General features: G+C 42.2%; 1 protein-coding gene across 2 annotated transcripts in view; it reads left to right on the top strand.

The window, feature by feature from the left end:
• The window catches only part of PWWP2A (PWWP domain containing 2A), a 35,386-nt gene extending 16,721 nt beyond the window's left edge, over positions 1-18,665 (top strand). Inside the window, exon 3 of one of the 2 annotated variants that reach the window (XM_069868963.1) lies at positions 18,557-18,665. In XM_069868963.1, coding sequence (XP_069725064.1) covers positions 18,557-18,585 — 29 coding nt within the window. In that variant the 3' untranslated portion in view covers positions 18,586-18,665. Of the gene's footprint in view, positions 1-9,308; positions 11,979-18,556 lie in introns of those variants that run through there. The other variant, XM_069868964.1, reaches the window with a different exon arrangement.
• Positions 18,666-19,035: the final 370 nt, after the last annotated feature.

Here is a 19,035-nt window from a genome sequence, read left to right as displayed (position 1 = left end):
GTCATATACACGGCCTTGCAAATTTTCCTCAAACCTATGATAATCTCCGTTAGGTGCTACTTAAGCTTGCAAATATACCGTCTTTACCTTGTCGTTCTAACAGTTCCCAGAAACCCCCACTGGTCAATGCTTTTTGAATGTGATAAACACACAATAAATTTCATAATGTGAAAAAAAAAAATAATCCTTTTTCACTTAAATGTATTCTTTCCTGCAAACAGAAAACAGTTCCTGTTTAAGTAAATAAGTCGTACTTTGTTATTAAAGCAGAGTGCTTTTTAAAGTTAGGAACCCATACAATGTGGTGTAGATGTCTACATTAGTTCCTTGAGGTTTAGAAGCTCAAGCAAACTTCATGAGTTACAGTTGTTCAAAGCCAGGTAGTGGTGAGATCAATATTTTTATTGTTAATTTTTCTTTAAAAGAAATGAGAGCTTTGTACTCTTTTTATATATAAAAAGTTAGAATAGTACTAAACCTTACATAGTCAAAGTTTGCTCAGGTGTTGGCTGGTGAGTTGGGAGAGCAGCAAGTATGAAAGGTTTCTTTAGATTGTTTTGTGTTTAAAAGAACTGTTTACAAAAGGAATTAGTTTTAGTTTGTAGTTGATCAGTCTTGATCAGTCTTTCCTAAGTTTTATAATGAATGTGTGTTATTGCTTCAGACTTAACAGGTCTCAAACCAAATAGACTTTTTTTTTTTTTACACAACACCGTGCTACATTAGGTTGAAGATACTGTGTTCATCCTCACCCATGATTTTCCCTTCACTCTGAAGTCTCTTAACACTATAGAACAGAGTTTACAATGGAGAAAATGTTAGACTTAATGTACGCTCTGGTTACCTTGGGTATGACAGTACGGATGCTGTGTGTGGCTTAGCTTTGAGGACTTGGACAAAGTTTAGTAATGTTTTAGCTATGAACTGCAAAACCCAACACTGTGCCTACCTGCACCACCTGCCCTTTAGGTGTGGAGTGCTGTTCTTGCAGTTTGGTGCACATCTACACCTTGGAATTAGATTGGCAGTTGAAATGACTTGTGACGTAGCAGCTGACAGGAGCACACCTGGACAGTGCTGGGTAGCGCACCTGGGGAGTTAAGCTGTGCAACTGTTGGAAGCAGCCTCTGGCTTCAGAAGATGAATGTCAGTACACAGAGTGACTGTTAGTTTGCTATCAGCTGTAACAGAATAAATTGCAAATGCTGGTGTTCCGAATTGATTAAATTCCTCAATGCAGTTGTTGAATATTTCTCGCCTTTCAGTTAAGGGGGGAAAACGTGACAAGTGGTGGTGAGTTTCTAGTACAAGCCTACTTTTCCTTGAAAGATTTAGTTTCAGTGAAAATACTTTGGGAGAGAGTACTTATTCCAAAACTTATACTAATTGCTTTAAACAGGAGCATTTGAAGGTGTGATCACTTCATGAGTGAAGCTAGAAGCAAACGTGAAGGGCTTGTATGTCTCTGGAATTCTACAGGAGGTGGGACAAATGTTTGTTATTTTTCTAATCAGGGTTGTAATTTTATGTCAACACTTAAATGAGGTAATCATCACTGATTATATGGTGTTTTCTCTTAGGCAGTGCTATCTTATATTTGACACCTCCATGAATAACAGCTTGCTAGGAGGGGTGTGTTTAATGGGGGTAATTTAGGTAACTGTGAAGGCTGAGAAGTAATTTTTTTCAGCATGTAAAAAACACAAAAAAAGTTTCTAAATGCGATTATGTTTAAGAAATAGCACATCAATGGAAGTGAGGAAGTGTTAAGAGGTTTTTTGCATTTCTACCCTTAGATTTGTTTCTAATTCCCTTAAGACCCCAAACTGATTTCCATTCATGTCTAAGCACTTGCTAAAGTTGTCAGAGTAGAATAGGAACATGAATTTTGGAAAATAAACCTTAGTAGCTAGTCCTCAGTCGAGCTGTCCTCTGTCCTCATGCATGTTCTGGGAACCACAGTGAAAAATAGGGCTGCTACCTTGGCTGAAGAATTCTGGAAAGAAGGAAGCTGTTTCAGTTCATCTCCTCTTTCTTTATTGTTTTTTTCTAATAAATGCTTACAAGAGTGAGCAGATTCAGTCACTGCAGTGGGATCACTGACTAACTTGTAGTTAAGGCCTGAACTGGGATGGGGTGAGACTGATTCCAAGGGCAGTAAGATGGCAGTGGTTTATGTCATAAGCCATTTGATAAAACTGTAGGTATGCTATTTAAAAATGAACTTGGAAATAATCTTTCATTACAGGGTTTATAGCAGTTAAAGGCTGAAGTGCTTTATCTTTCCGTTCTTATTTTCAGTTTAGTTTTTACAAGTGAAAATAGAAAGGTCGTAGGGAACCTGGAGTAAAAGAGAGGAACTTGGTATATTAAGCTAGATGCGATTACTTGTTTGAGGACAACACGTTACTCTGCAAGCGCAGTTGGGGGGGCGGTCTTCTGTTCTAGAGAACTTGTAGGATAATTCTGGTGAAATGTATGTCATTGTCTCACAGTCAGCTATTTGAACATCTAGAATCTACTTCACACTTGTGGAAATGGACTGACTTGCTACTGCATTTTGTCAGTGTAAGCTGTGCTTAAGTGTGTGTCATTTTTTTTAGACGTAGTATGATTGCTTTGGGGGATATAGCAGGCTGTATTTGCAGTAAATTCCTATAAAAAAAAATTCCTATAAATAAGGGATCAATAATAACAGAGGTTTTGCATAACTAACTAAAAGCTGCTTCTGACACAGTTGCAGTGATCAGAGATCATCCAAGTTTAATGGCGGGACAGATAGAAGCTGTCAAGCTATCTGAAGATGCATTAGATGCAGCTTGTGAGATGTGGATGCAATCAAATGAGTCAGCTTCAAATTATTCTTAATCTGTAATGGGAAGAACTCCTGTTTTGATACATATCCTTAACAATCATCATGGCAAGTTCCTATCCAATGTTTTAAAAAGCTCAACTACTGTTCTTTGTGACTTCATATTTTAGTTTAATTAGTTTCCTCCTGTGGAGCTGTGCTGTTAGTCTCTGTATAGAGTGTGGCCATTTAATTGGGCTTTTCTATTATCTGCTCGTTTTACTGATGTTTCTTTGCACCTGTTCCAGTTTGAACTCATCTTTCTTTGACGTCAGTGGTAAAATTCTCTATGGTAATTTAGGTGGCGTTTTACTAAACTTTTAGTGACTGGCAGTGATTCTTCCCCAAGTCAGAAATATCTGATTATTGTTCTTCAATTGTTACATCCTAGGAGCAGCTTTATAGTTTCCTGTGACTGACTCATACATTTCAGTCTCTGGTCTGTAATACACATCCCAGGTATACCAAGGGAGATTGTAATTTAGATTAATATAAGAAAAAAATTAATAAACTAGAGTGACACAACTGCTCTTCTGCGAACACAAGGCAAAAGAGCAATTCCCAGGCAAGGCTGGTGAGACAGTTTCCTATTGTGCTTTTTCCCTAAGCAGCTTTGTTGTTGCTACTGAATTGGGCAGTTGGGGATAATTCTCCCTGGGGCAGGTCAAGCTGTAATGCCAGGTTCCGGTTGTTGAAGGGAACTCAGATCCACAGCTTCACTTTTTTTCCCTCCAAGAAAAAGCAGTCGATGTTCTTGGCATGAAGTAGGATAAGCAGCAGTGTGGAAAATGAATGTCATTGATAAGACCAGGGCTTTAATACCTTAGAAGGTCTGAGCCACTTTGTACATCCAACAGGGAGACAAATAGGGGTAAGAGATGATCCTGTGTGGCTGCATAACCTTTCCAGATAATTACTGTACGCCCAGGGCTGAAAACTCTGATTTCCTGTGCCAGTGGAGGTGTGCAGTCTCTATTCTTCTCTATCTGCCTGCCTGCCCATGGGCCAAAGGGATGTAGTTAATAACGCAGGCTGTAGGTCTAAGCTGGCGCAGGGGACAAATCGGGATCCCCTATTGTGAGTTTAAATTCCAGCTTTGCTTGCTCAGTGTGTGAGGGCAAATGGATCTCTGGGATTTATTTGGCCTTCATGTTCGAAGTTAATTTCAGAATCGGGACTGTGCATATTTTGAACAACTGTGATGCAGTTGCTATGCCAATGATTTTATTCCTCAGTCCAGAGAAGGAAGGAAGGAAGGGCTGTTGGAAGTGAAGATGTTTAAAGTCTGCAAAAACCTTCAGGAAAGGAGCAGGGGCTGAGGGGAAATATGCTACCATCTAGGACAAGAAACAACATTTAAAATTATAAGATTAGGCACTAGAATACTCATTCCAGTTGTTATACTGAAGTGGTGGGGGGGTCTGTTTAGGGAATTGCATAGTTTTTGCAATTATAGGTTTTTAAAAACAGTAAATTAGGCTAATCTTAGACAGGAATGGGTTAAATTCATCCCACGTTTGGATATGGAATAGAATAGACAGCCTACCCTGACCCTGTCACAGCTCTGTCTTCTGTAATTTTGTTATTAACAGTTCTGATTTTGGAAAACCAGAGTCTTTGTAGAAATATGCATATCATGAAGGATTCTGCCTCATGTATCTTGTTCTCAGTCGTGCAGGTATCACACTTGGTGTAATGGAAATATGGCCTTCTAACAATAGAGTCTTAGCTTCCATGTATAGTAAAACTGCACTGCATCTCCTGCCAAGGGGCCTCTTCTATGCAAAGTCTGTTTGGATGCCATCATTTATATAACTTGTCGACTTTAAATTAAGGGGTTTTTTTTTAGAAAACTTAATCTAGGTCACTGTTCATGTTTGCTTGTGAATGGTTTTGATGTCAAATATGCAATATAAATAAGAAATATTCTGATATGTGCCAGCCATGTGCTATAAAACTGTGATTTGGAAGGCAAGCTGTGTTCTCAGTAGCTTGTTACCATCACTAAAAGATCCTGTAACAAATGCAACGAAATTCTGGTAACAGAATTGTCCTTGCCTGTTTTTAACAGGTACATAAAGAGGAAGAGGGTACTTGAATTGTCAGTGAAGTAAGCAGATACAGTTCCAAGCAAATATTTACTTAAATGCTAATTTTACATAGTCTTTTATTTAATAACATTTAGGATTTTTGTTTGGCTTTAGGATACGCTGGTGTTTAATTGTACTTCTGCAGTGGCTCAGAATTGTAAAGCATGTGGTGCAAGTTTTGGTAATTATCTCTGGTGAAATGGAAGTAAATCCCTAAAAACTGGATTTTTCAAAGAAATTTAGTTAGGGTTAGAATCTCAGACCACTCTGTATGACCTGGTTAAATGCTTCATTATCCATATGAATGACATTTCATAAATAATTGTGGACTGTTTTCATGTTATCCAGTTCTTTAGTCATTTAAAACTGAAGTCATCTTGGTATTCGTTTTAGTAAGGGACACATTGTGTCAGCTTTTCTAAGGCATCAGCCCTAAAAATCAGTTAGTACTTCATACTGGGACGCAGGTGTATGTGTTAAGGAACATTTCTTTGTTTCCTAGTACTAGGAATGGGCTAGGTACTTTGCTCTCCTGTTGGTGACGCATGTGGAACCGTAACTGGAAGGTGATCGATGACAAAGTTGTGTCCTTTTGGCCACCTGACTCTGACACACAAACTTTTTTTTATATTGGTAAAAATACCATGAAACACGTTTGCTAGGGGTTATTATAACAAGTGGTCAAGGTCTGAGCAACTGGAGAAAGAAACTATTATCAGGTTACTGTTACTGGTTTCATGATGCTCAAGCTAACGTGGACATCATGAAACACACTGGGAGTGTTTTTGTGAAAGCTCCCGAATCTCTCACAATTCGCATTGAGTCCTTCAAGAAAAACAAGAGAGAGAAGGCTTAGAATTAAAAATAGCTCCTCCCCTACCTTTTCCCACCAAAAAAAAAAATAAAAGGAAAAACAAACTTGTTTTCTGTATTTCTCCTAGGGAAAAAAACCCAAAACAAACAAAAAACTCATTTTTTCTCTATACAGGTTGCTGTTAAAAATCACAGCTGAAGGTTTTGAGCAGAGGATATTTTGATTTGTTGGAATATCACATTAGCAATACCTGGTTATTTTAGAGAGAAAAAATTTTCTTGAGATTTTTCAAGTGTTGAAGGATTTGGGGATTTAATCTCTTCTGATAGGTTTATATAAAGAGCTGTGTTTGGCTGGCTCTTAGGAACTCTGGATAGAGTGTTATATATTTCAGAGAATTAAACATGTGAACTGGAGAATGTGTGTTACTGCTCTTGATTTTTCTTGTAGCTGAGGGCCTGTTGTTGAAGATTGTCTTGGGCTGTAGGAGGAATGCAGCACTTCTGCTTGCTCTTAGTAATTCTTTATCTAGAAGACAAGCCTATTTTAACTCTTCCTAACTTGTTAACATTTGAATCTGTAGCAGTGAAATAACATGTGCTGTTTCTTCTATGATACAGTTTTGCATGTGGGCAAATTATTAGTCCCCTTATGAAGTTGCATATATGCTACTATATTTTTAAATGTGGGCTGTCTGCTTTAAGAGCTATGTATCTTCTCCTTGTGTGTGATGGGAGTGAGATAATGCTCTTTTTGCTTTCCTTTCCCTTCTGGGCTGCCTTTTCTTCCTCTTGATAGCTGCCTGTTGTCTTTCTGCTTTTCCTGTAAAGAGAAAAACGGATACTTTCAAAGGCAGTGCTTCTCTTCAGACACCAGTGAGTATATTAGATTAAGAACATTTTCACGATTAAAAGAATTGGAATCCCCATTGCAGTGATGACTCCCAGGAAGGGGAGTGTAAAATGTAGTTGAGTGGGGCAGACGTTTATGACATCGGTGGTGAAAGATTGTAAGCCGTGTCAGTGCGCATCCTAACACATGTGCTTATATTTCTTACTGGTGGGAAATTTTATGGTGACTCCGCAGTCTCCAGCATGCTGTACATCACTGGAAAGCCGTCCCCTTTGCTGTCACTCACCTACCAGTCATGGATTACGCGATGGAGGGAATGAACTCAGTGAGTGATGGATGAAACAGCCGACTTGCTGTGTTCACGAGGGCCGGGGAATTTAATGACACGGATATTAAGCCGAGGCAGACAGATGCAATTGTGGAAGCACTGTCTGTGAGCACCCAGGGACACTTCAGCCTTTGTGGCAACTCCACTCCTTGTACCTTTTGTTCTCTGGGTTGCCAGTTCCTGCTCCGCGTGGTTCACAGCAGGGAGATCCGCAGGGTAAGAGACATTCCTCCACAATACAAGGTGAATGAGATGTGTGACTGCACATGCATGGCTTTATTTTTCAGTCGCTATATCTGGGGAGCTTAATCTTATATTCTCCTGCCTTAAACCTTTGCTATACAAAACACTGCTCTTGGTGCAGATAAAAGAATGTGAAACCAGCTGTATTTTATCTGGGTAGATCAGACATCCCCTAATCAGTTTTCATACGATATAGCAATCTAGCCTAAGGTTATTCCTCACTGGCCTGGGTTAAATTCATGTGCAGAACTCTGAAGACAGCTTCACTGTGACAATGCTGAGGTTCCCACAGGAAATATTTCATATTCATTAATTTTGCCAAACATGCAGGTAACAAGTGTATGATTGGTATGTGTTGGAATAGTGAGATTCTGCAGTAATCAGAAACACTCTTAGAGTCAATAAGCCTATTTTTGTAAATCTAGTTTTTACTCTGGATTTTTGTCTCCCAGTCGTAACATCCATAAGAGCAACTGCTCCATTTGCTTTTTCACCTTCTGTTGTCTCAGTTTTCTTCCATCCTATAATCAATTCAACAAAGATTATAATGCCACTGGCAAGAAGGCTTTGAATTTCTGTTTAAAGACCATGTGAGCGACCAAATGGGAACAGTTTTTATAACACTCGTAATAAAGAATGAGAAGCAAAATACAAAGAAACTGCAATATACTCTGCAACTGTGAGTCATCTACTACTCTTTTAACCAGATTTAATTACTATAATAAAGAAATTCTTGGTAGTTTGACCATAACTAAAGCAGTGTACACACACAGTTTTGTGTGACGATACAAAGCCAAAAGAAGGCACAATCTTATCTTTATGGTTTTTACGTGGAGGGGAAAAACTGGTATCTTATCTGAGCCATGTCCTGTAGAGGAAGAGCTGGCGGTTTTCAGATTTTAGAAAGCAAGGCAAATCTAAGATGTGGAAGGAAAAAATTATTAACTGTATTTGTCTACTAGTTGTGTTGCTGCGACGGCAAGTTCTCTGCCCCACCGTCACACTTGTTTGGGTTTCGTAGTGCATAAAAAAATCTGATTTATCATGGGCTGCATTGCTCACTGGATGTAAGATGCTAACAATATTAAATAGGTAGTGCCCTAAGCTTGCTTTTTTACTCTAAAATACAGAAAAGTCATAGTCACCATGAATTATTATCCATTGCTTCAGTTTCTGCTTAATTTTAGATAGTGACTTTGTCGAGCAAAATTTCATGGAGTCGCTCTGGCTTTGAGCACCAAGTTCTGCAGTGGGCAGTACAGCATCTGCATAGGTGTCTGTACAGGTAGCTGCTTTGTTTTGCTGTGTGCTAGTTTGTTTGCTCAATTATGTGTAATTACCCTGTAACTCTGCTTGTAAAGCCCAGTTTTAGCTCAAAAAAAATGGATGCTGTTTTTTCTTTGAGTTTTTAGCATCTTTGGTATGTTGTTTTCTGGAAAGCAAAAGTAGTACAGCCATTAAAAACACAGGCAGGCAAGGAGGTTAATTGTTTTCACACCATTGCAGTTCTTTACTCCTGTTAAATGGATTTTTTCCTACCATAGGTCTCAACAAATGGCAGCTCTTTACATCTGTCAGACAGGTGCTGCTCTCTTACAGTGTCTGACAGACCAATGTGGATTCAGGCTGGGGACCTGAAGTGATCAGTGACATTGGCAGCTCTGTCTGGTTTGAGCCCTGCCTTAAGTGAAGGGTGCACTATGCTATCAACTAATCATACCAAGCAGGTTAGAACAGGGGTAATGAGCTGCCTGTTATTTTATTTCCCTCTTCTATTTGAACACGGTGTCAGATTTAGCTTTGTTTCGTTGTATGGACTTAGTGTATAAATATCCCACCTTTGTTAGCTATCTTTACATGCCTTTAAAAATCTAAATTCTCTCTGGATGCTGAAAGGGGGTGAGATATAACATAGATCAGTCTGGTAGCTTCTCTTAAAACTCCAGTCAACTGAGGAGTTTGTTCACTTGTGTACATTTTGTGATAATGTAAATTTTTTTTTTTTGTCTTCTGCATTGCACAAAGCAGGTGAACTGGTGACTTTTCTGGACGCCTCAGACTTTGCTTACCTACTTTTGCAGTATATACTGGAAGACATTTAACCATTTTCCCTTTCTCTCCCCTTTTCAGCTCAGAGACACTAGTCAACTGCTGTTTTTATGGAACCTCACTACACTGCCATGAAGAGCACCAGCTCATCAGGACTGAAAGAAATCTGAGACTGAATTGTCTAATTTTTCCTCTGAAATCTTCACCAAGCAGTAAACTTTTTTTGAAGGGGAAAGGGGGTAAATATGTTAAAGCTCCCCCTCACACCCATTAGGGCACCTGTACCTAATGTACATTTTCTTTAAAGTTTAAAAAAGATGTTAGGAAATATTTTATAAAACTTTTTTGCAATAAATGACGCATGAAATTATTAGAGACTATATGAAACACTTACATGCAAGGAACCACTTGAACTATTAGTATGAAGAATCACTGCAAATAACTGGGTTTTTTTGTAATGTGACGGTCACGTTTGTATGTTTTGATAGGTGCCAGTGATGGAGCCAGTTGCCTGGGAAGCTGACTGTAACTTTTGAACTTTTATTTTAATTCTTAATTTTAGTATTGCAATTTTCCATTCTATGAGGCTTAGTTAGTATTTAGTGCAGGTGTTAGCAGAGCTGTGATCTGTGATCAAAAGCATGTCTAAAACCAATTGTATTGTAAAATATGAACAGTCCTGCTATACGAGACCAATATTTCCCATAGAGGTGATGGAAAGGACAGTGACCACAAACTCCATGTATCTCTCTGTTACGGGAAAGCTCCTTCTGTGTGAATATGGTTGCGTTTTGTTTATGCTATTGTAACACTTAGGGAACTGAGGATTGTGGAATAACATTGCAAAGGGTTACAACGCAGAGAGCAGCATTTTGCTTATAATACTATAACAAGACGGGAATCACGAATGGAGAATGATTAAATGGAATGGCATTTCTATTTCAATTCATGGGTTAATTTTTCCTTTTGACATAAATATTTTTCAGATAGTTAACTAGTAGAGTAAAGGTTTCATTGGTGTTTCAGATGGCTGTTGATCTGAGTTGCATTGACTTTAAATAGCTGTAAATCAAAAAAAGAAACCCAGTGGGTTTTGTCCATGTTATTCCCCTCCCCCAAAGGTGTTTGGTAAGGCTTATTTCAGTGGAGCTTGTGAATGCTGAACAACCACTGAAATATTGAGTTATTAATTATTAATTTATTTGTCACTGATTATTTGACATTGTGTGCACACTTTCTCAGCAGTATCATTTCTTACAAAGTTATTAGAAGGGGATTTATTTTATAACCCAGCAAAATAAATATTTGTTTTGAAGAAATGAAAATGTGCACATAATCTGCTAAAAGTCAAGTTTTTGTTTCTATAGAAGCGAAAAGAATTGTAGTGAGCTCTTTTCCTCTTCACTAATATCTTGATTCAATTGGAGAAAAGAGTGTCTTTGTCTAGGTTATTTAAAAAGAGATACCTTTCTGAGAAGCATCTGTATCAGCACAAAGGCCGTTTCACAGCCTTCATGTATGAAGCCCAAATTAATCACATCAAATTGGAAGTTAGGACAACTCTATTGTTGGGCTTTGATATTGGCACCAGGTTTATACTTGTTAAACAATAGAAGAGGGGGGAAGTGAGAGGCTGAGACAGGCATCCAAATCCAGGGTAGGTGTATCAATGATACACACATGTTGAGGCAGATCATGCTTCATGTTGGTTGAGTTTCTGTTTTTCAGAGGTAAATTCTTTATTTTTAAAGCCAGAAATTGAATACTTTCAGCTTACTTCTTAGAAAATAGCTGTATAATGCTGTACAGTAGGTTTAAATTGAACCATTTTTTATAATAAACTACATTTTCTTTTAAATTTGTTATTAATGTTCCTTCTACAGAGCTTTTCCTTTTCACCAGTTGAAGGGGATCAGCAGGTGGGTCCTGTTTGTGGCCTGAGATTTAACCACAACTTAGAAAAATTAAGCCAAATTAATTTGAGGAAAGGGAAAGCGATTTGGTGTAATGCATGTGCTAGCCTTTCACCTCCAGAGACCAAACCCCAATTGTATCAACAATGAATGAGGATTTTGGCCTAATAAATTACATATTTATTCAGACACACACACACACAGAAAGAAACCAAACTAAAAAGAAGCCACCAAACAACATGGCACAAACCAGTTTCTGCTCAGGAAAAAGGCCCAGGACTGTAATAGCAGGGTTATTGCACATTGGATTGAAAACTGATTGATGTTGTAAGTAGAAGCCAGTAGTGCCTGCCTGTGTGACATCTGACTCTTCCCCATGTGCTCTTATTTCCTAACCTTCGTGAGCACTTGTACACAGCAGCTGAAATATAAAGAATACACCTAAGAGAGATGCAGGTCTCTGCATTGGAGAATATGGGTATATAAGCAAATAGCATAAAAATAGACAAGGTAGCGAACTGTATTTGCGTTTGTTTTCACAGAAAGTATTGCAGCCATTTTGTTTGAAACCAGATTTTCATTTTGAAATGAAATTGTCAGGGATATTCTAATGATAGAGAATTACAGTAATGTATTGCTTTTCACTTTTTTTGCTTTAGTTGCTTAATATTTAAGCTTTGCTCCATGCTACCTTCTTGTCTGTATATTGAATGGTCACTATGCCTCTTTCATTTTGTAGACTTGAATGAGGAAAATACAATTTACCCTTTAAGGTTTGCTGAGAAGTAAATGATAAAGAATGTTGTGTAACATTTATTCAAATAAAGCCTTGATTTTTTTCAGTGCTCTTTTAAAGGGAAATGATGTTGGATAATGTTTTGATGTCATAACTACTTTATTTGATCAGTCCTTGATCCAAACGCCTTTGATTTATGTTAACATTTTTTTTTCTGAATTAAACAAAAGATTAAACTGAGGTTATTAGGCCACTGCTGGAAGTCTGTCACCTGGACAAGTCTCTATCCAACCTTATCTTTGACTCAAGTCACGCTCAACCAGCAGGATGCTTCCCACAGCACAGAAAAAAACTTTCTTGTGTAATTAACAAGAAAAGATTATGTGTCCATTATAGAGACAGAGAAGTCCTGCTAGCTCTTATCCATGGCTGTGACCAAGACAAGCTAATTCCTGGTTAAAGGAGGAAGGTGGATGTCATGGGAAGAGGTTGCTGCCGTGATTCCAGCGCAGTCGGTGAGTGCTGAGCGAGCTGCAGAGCTGGGAGCAAGCTCAGGGCTCCCCAACCTCTGCTGGGCAGAGCGAATCCCACTGTGAGCAGACGGGGTCTGTGCTGTCGCAGCAGCACCGAGGCACAAACCAGCTGAAACACAAGAAGTGCTGCGCCTTTGAACACCTGCACACTGCCTGCTGTTCTTTTCTTTAGCTGGTTTTCACTTGCAGTGCTAACAGTTTGAGATGAGTCTGTCCATTGCAGGTAAGTGTGATTGGGTATTTCTCCACTCGGGGAAGAAATACCTTGCACAGAGCTGCTTGTTCTTGCCCTGGTGCCCTTGAGGAGCTGGAGCAAGTTGTGCTGTAACAGCTAACTCGGCTACTGAACCTCTCCATCGCTGGCACTGATCCATCGCTGGATCCATAGACTTGCACTCTCCCATTAAACGGAAGGTAGCATTTATATAGGTTTTTTTTTCACTTACATTTTATTACTGTAAAGAAAAGCTGTCCCAATTTTAGTAGAGCTCCCAGGTTAAACAAAAAATAAGCTGCTCAGTTAAACTTGTTTTTTAGGAAATTCTTATTTCAAGGAAGCATTATACCAAGAATTAGTAGGGGATGCAGAGGTGCTAACCCTTTTTTAAGTCCAGTGTTTTGTTGCAGTGACCTGTTGTCGAGAGTCGGAAGTCTCACAAAAATGTTATTAACTTCAGGACTGAAGTGATCGTGTGCATGTACACTGTCTGTAGCTACTGTTGGCTTGGCCCCAGGCCTCTACCACACTTTTGAAACCAGTTGGTGCCTACTGTGCCTGATGGGTGAACGTCCACATCTGCTTGGAGCAGAGTTCCAGCATATGTGGTTTTCCTTTCCTTCATGGGGTTGTTTCTTATTCTGTCTGGATTGCAGGAACTCCCATCCTCTTTCTCTCATTATTCATTCATCCTTGCAGCAGTTCCTCTTGAATTGGTTATCCTCATTAGGCTGTGGTGGAGAGGGGAAATCCTGCTGAAATGTAATTGCTCATTAATGGCTTTTCCTTTGTGACATTGTGTTGGTAGCTTCATGCTGTGGGAGCCTGCTGGATTTGCTGCGTGACTGTGAAGCCCACAAGAGAGGTTAGCCAGACAGATTTCAGAGTTCTGCAATTACTCCGTTGATTAACCTTCACTCCAGTAGTTCGGTGACGAAAGTATAAAAGTAACCCAACCTTCAGCACTGAAGCCAGTCCTACACAAAGCTGCTCTGTAATGGTGTTTACTGCTGCCCTGGAGCATCAAAAGGGTGACACTTAATGAGGGCAAAAGTGCAGGGAGCAGCTGCTCAGAGCAGCTCCTGGCGCAGGAGGGGTTTCTGATAGCTTGCCAGCTAAAATGTGAGGGCTCGCCACAGAGAAATAAGCTTTCTTTTAGGGTGAAAGCAATCGGGTAGATCAGTAACAGAGAGATGATGTAGTAATGATGAGACGCGGTCACATCCTCGTTATTTTTAAGCATTATGTGGTGAGGAGCGTGGCGGGAGGATGCGAGCAGTCGCCTGCCTGGAGCCTCATCTGTGGCTGAGGCAGTCACACACAGGAGACTCTCACGTTATCTTTGTGCTCCCTGGATTAATCTCCCCGGCCTACAGGGTCCTCTGAGGCCACTAAGGGCAAAAGGGGCTGCTGAGATGTGCATGGTGAAGTCCTCATGCTTTTGCACTTCCTGAGGAGCTGGGGATGCCTCTGGGCTTGAACGCTTCTCTGACCCATTAGGTGGGTTTGTGTGTCGTGAGGAGCACCCGCAGGGCAACCAAGAACCCCAGCAGTTTTGAAAGGCATCACCTCCCTGTGTTCGATCAAAGGCAAAGCGATGCTCGAACTGCCAGATGCTAAGGAGCGTGCAGAGACTGTCAGCAGTGTGCTGGGAGGCCGCAGGACCGGCAGGGCCTCTGTGCAACTGCCGCGGCAGGAACAAGGCGATGGGCATATGGCCTTGGGATCAACTGCCACTCACCATTCTCTTTTTTTTTTTCTCTTGCTCACTTGTCCTTGCTCAAGCCATTTGTCATTCTCCCTCTTTGATGGCAAGTGGAGTCAGGGCTTTCTGAAGGCAGCGTGTAGCAAGCTTCAGCCTGTGCTGTGTGGCAGTAGGAAAAGCATCACGTTGTTTGCTGGTTCATATGGTGCTGGCAGCTGGTTCTTATTCACATTCTGTAGCCTGTTTATGCCTCTGCTCCTGCTTTTCCCTTGAGTGTTTCTGTCATCTTTGTTTTCACTCCCTTGCTGGATTCAAAGCACAAGCCGTGGGTAGCCCGTGCTGGGCAGGCTGGATGCCGCTGCCAAAGTTTTTGGGGTGTTCTGAATTTGGGGGAAATATTCAAAGCCCAGGAGGGGTAGTTCTAATTTTGAAATCCAGATTTTCAGCTAAGAACTCTGCATTTTAAGAGCTTAGGGACTGGAATTTCCAAATGTGGTTGTCTCAATCATTAAATATTAAACGGGCTGTGCCTGCTGGAGAGCTCATTCAAACATTGAAGCACTCTGAGCCATCAGAGGCAGGGGCTGGGGACTCCAGAGTGTAAAAGGATGAATAGTGGACTGTGCTAAGTATGAGACCCCAGAAATACTAATACTCTGCACACAGATAGGATTGATCCTCTCATGCTTTACTCAGTTTGTTCTGTTTGCCTTTAGAAAGGGAACATTGCAAATGAGCTGTGAGAGCAGGGGCTGGGCCTGCTGTAAATTATACACCTTTTCATTAAAACTGCAAAATCATCTCGGAAGCCATCAGTCACATCTTGGCTTCATAAACTTGCTGCTGGCTGCATCTTCCATGGTCTCAGCCGTATCTGAGCTTTGAGCAGGGACACGCAAGTACATTGGGTACTGAGAGATCTGTCGCTCCAAGGTAAGGTCAGGGGCTGCTGCCGTAGAGGGTAAATCATAGAATCATAGAATAACCAGGTTGGAAGAGACCCACCGGATCATCGAGTCCAACCATTCCTATCAAACACTAAACCATGCCCCTTAGCACCTCGTCCACCCGTGCCTTAAACACCTCCAGGGAAGGTGACTCAACCACCTCCCTGGGCAGCCTGTTCCAGTGCCCAATGACCCTTTCTGTGAAGAATTTTTTCCTAACATCCAGCCTAAACCTCCCCTGGTGGAGCTTGAGGTCATTCCCTCTTGTCCTGTCCCCTGTCACTTGGGAGAAGAGGCCAGCACCCTCCTCTCTACAACCTCCTTTCAGGCAGTTGTAGAGAGCAATGAGGTCTCCCCTCAGCCTCCTCTTCTCCAGGCTAAACACCCCCAGCTCTCTCAGCAGCTCCTCATAAGGCCTGTTCTCCAGCCCTCACCAGCTTTGTTGCTCTTCTCTGGACTCGCTCCAGAGCCTCAACATCCTTCTTGTGGTGAGGGGCCCAGAACTGAACACAGGATTCGAGGAGCGTTCTCACCAGTGCCGAGTACAGAGGGAGAAGAACCTCCCTGGACCTGCTGGTCACGCCGTTTCTGATCCAAGCCAAGATGCCATTGGCCTTCTTGGCCACCTGGGCCCCTGCTGGCTCATGTTCAGTCGCTGTCAACCAACACCCCCAGGTCCCTCTCCTCCCAGCAGCTTTCTAGACAGACTTCTCCCAGTCTGTAGCTGCACAGGGTTGTTGTGCCCCAAGTGCAGGACCCGGCATTTGGCCTTGTTAAACCTCATGCCATTGGTCTCAACCCAGCGGTCCAGCCTGTTCAGATCCCTTTGCAGAGCCTCCCTACCCTCCAGCAGATCGACACTTCCACCCAGCTTAGTGTCGTCCGCAAACTTGCTCAGGGTGCACTCGATGCCTTCATCCAGGTCATTGATAAAGACATGGAACAGGGCTGGACCCAGCCCTGAGCCCTGGGGAACCCCACTTGTCGCTGGCCTCCAGCTGGATTTCACACCATTTCCCACCACTCTCTGGGCCCTCCAGCCAACCAGTTTTCCACCCAGGAGAGTGTGCGCCTCTCCAGGCCAGAGGTGACAGTTTCCGAAGCAGAATGCTGTGAGAAACTGTGTCAAAGGCTTTACTGAAGTTCAGGAAGATCCATCCACAGCCTTTCCCTCATCCAGCAGCCGAGTCACTTTGTCATAGAAGGCGACCAGGTTAGTCTGGCAAGACCTGCCTTTTGTGAACCCGTGTTGACTGGGCCTGATCACCCGGTAAAATCCATCAGCCCCCAGCCTCCTCCCTTCCCAAAGTTTCTAAATACTGCAATTCTTCCTTCCTTAGGTAGAATAGTGCCCCACAATGGAGGCCACAGCCAAATGAGCCACTGGGAATGTGTCAGTCCTCAGCAAGATGAAGAGAGATGCTTTGTCAGAAGCTGTGTTCAAATGCAATTAGGCAAGCAGAGCCAACAGCCGTGCTGCCTCTCCAGGGGCCCGTTTTATCGCTTGGCACTAACCAGCACCGCTCCAGGAATACATTTAGGAAGCTATTCCAGCAGTCAGGCACACAGCTACTACCCAGATGAGCTAATACCATTTCCTCCCCACTTCCTGACATCCCGCTTGGCCGATGTGTCAGTCTGCAGGGAGGGTTTTGCTCAGCAACGCCTCCCGCACTGCTGTGCCCGGGGCTGGACTGGGGACGGGCTGCCTTTTACATGCCAGAGATAGAAAAGTAACAGAAAACAACCTGCCCAGCAGTGTGTTTATCCCAGATAAACAGGCACCGTTAGTGTCTGAGCACTTGAATTGTCATTTAGTGTGGCTGGTGGAGGGTCAGGATCTTGGTCAGCACCTGGGGCGCCCACACACGTGAACCCAGAGACCAGTTGCTGTGGGGAGCTGATAGCTGGGGTGCAGGCAGCACTGGGAGCCAGGACCAGAGGATCGCTTTCAGTCAGGCTAGGAAAGGCAAACCTACATCTGCTGTGTAGCCGTAAGGAATACCGGCTGTGTAGATCGTCTTCTTGAGAACCTGTGGGTGAGAAATGGGCAGGTACAGGGATTCCAGGCTGGAACTGTAGCTGCAGATGGTGAAGTTTCTAAGCGGGGGAATAACCACTAACACACTGAGCCAGAAAAATATGATTTATTTTAGTTTTCATTTGCATTAGGACCTTTATTCTCTAAAGGACTTTGCTTTGTCAGGGTAGGCTGTAACGCCTCTGGCTTAATGCCACAGCAGCCAAGAGCTGGACAATTTACTGTGCCTTGGCAGACAAACGGGTTAACCAGAGCCTCTGCTGATGAAAGATCCTCCCTAACAATTACATCCTTTCAAGCAGGAGGCTGCACAGGGTTAAAAAAATTAAGTTGCTGAACAAGAAAACGCTGGGATTCTTCCAAACAGGGAAAGCTAGTGAATGAGCAACGCATTCATGCTGCACATTAAATGTGCCCCTTCGCATTTTTACCTGCTGTTAAAAAGAGGTGGCACTTTGATATAATCGGTTCTTGGCTGCAGCAGCTACAGCAACAGAGCTTGGCTGTTAGAAAAAAATCCCTTGGGAATAACACAGCTAATTAAAGCCTAGGAACTGGTGACCAGCAGCTTCTCTTTTCTCTCCGGCAATGGCTCTGGGAAGCAGAGGTAGGTAAATCTCAAGGAAGTTTGTGTTAATCGGGGGAGGGAAGATTCAGCCCACCTCCCGCTTCAGCAAAGCCGTGCCAAATAGAACAAGCAAGATTCTGACAAGGTTTATGGAGCCTTTCTCTGTAGCTGGGTGGAGAGCTGCACCGTGCTGAGGAGACAAAAAAACCAAGGCATTTTCTGTGAATGAGTGAGTGCTTTCTCAGGAACCTGTCACAAACACCTTAGAGCTTTGTGAAACATGGCACTGCAAGGGCAGAAACACAAGCTGTGCCTGCAAGGCTGGGTGGGATACAGAGACCTGGTGAGGAACTGCTGCTGGGGGGAGCCACAGGAAGGAGAAGAAATTGAATTACTGAGTATGAGACACTACTGTAGCCTGTAAAGTTATTTATAAAACCTTGGTGGTTCTTCTAATCTGTTGAATAAGTGCAGACAGACACTGGAAATGGTTGTACCTCACTGCACATCTTGGGTCTATGGCATGAAGAGCTCCATTGTTGGGAAGATCATCTTGAATGGGTCAAATTCTGCGTGTGAGCCCTGCTGGGGCAGCTCACCTGCTGGATTTGTAGTAATTTAGGTTTTGTGCTAACCCGAACACCCACTCTGAACTTTCTCTGTGTCTAGGTTTGATTCAGGATGTGGAGGTGGCTTAAGTGGCAGCCGAGAAGTGGTGGATGAAGGTGGCTCTCTTGGGTGTCCTGTTTCCTTCATGCATGGACAGGAAGAGGCAGAGGTAACACAAGTGACATAATCTGAAGTTTAGTATTAAAATAACTCATACTGGATTATCAGAGAGCAAACAGAGGTTTCTAGTTCCTCATTCTTACTCCTAATATTCCTGTACAGAAAGAACATTTGTACAGCCTCAAAAATGAGGAAAAAAAAAAAATGGTAAAAGCTTTAGAATATGGTAACATAGTAGAATGGCTTAAATGGCTGGACTGGCAATTACTGGATAGTACCTATTCAGGAAAGGTAGAGTAAGTAGAGGAAGAAGCAGCAGTAATTTTAACTAATACAGAGTAGAACAGCTACCAAGCACACAGCAATGGGTGTGATGCTAAAGCTCGGGAAACAGGACTGACAGGCCTGGCAGAAAACAG

Source organism: Phaenicophaeus curvirostris, chromosome 15, assembly GCF_032191515.1.
Source record: "Phaenicophaeus curvirostris isolate KB17595 chromosome 15, BPBGC_Pcur_1.0, whole genome shotgun sequence".
Taxonomy (NCBI): domain Eukaryota; kingdom Metazoa; phylum Chordata; class Aves; order Cuculiformes; family Cuculidae; genus Phaenicophaeus; species Phaenicophaeus curvirostris.
This window is presented reverse-complemented; position numbering and strand designations above follow the sequence as displayed.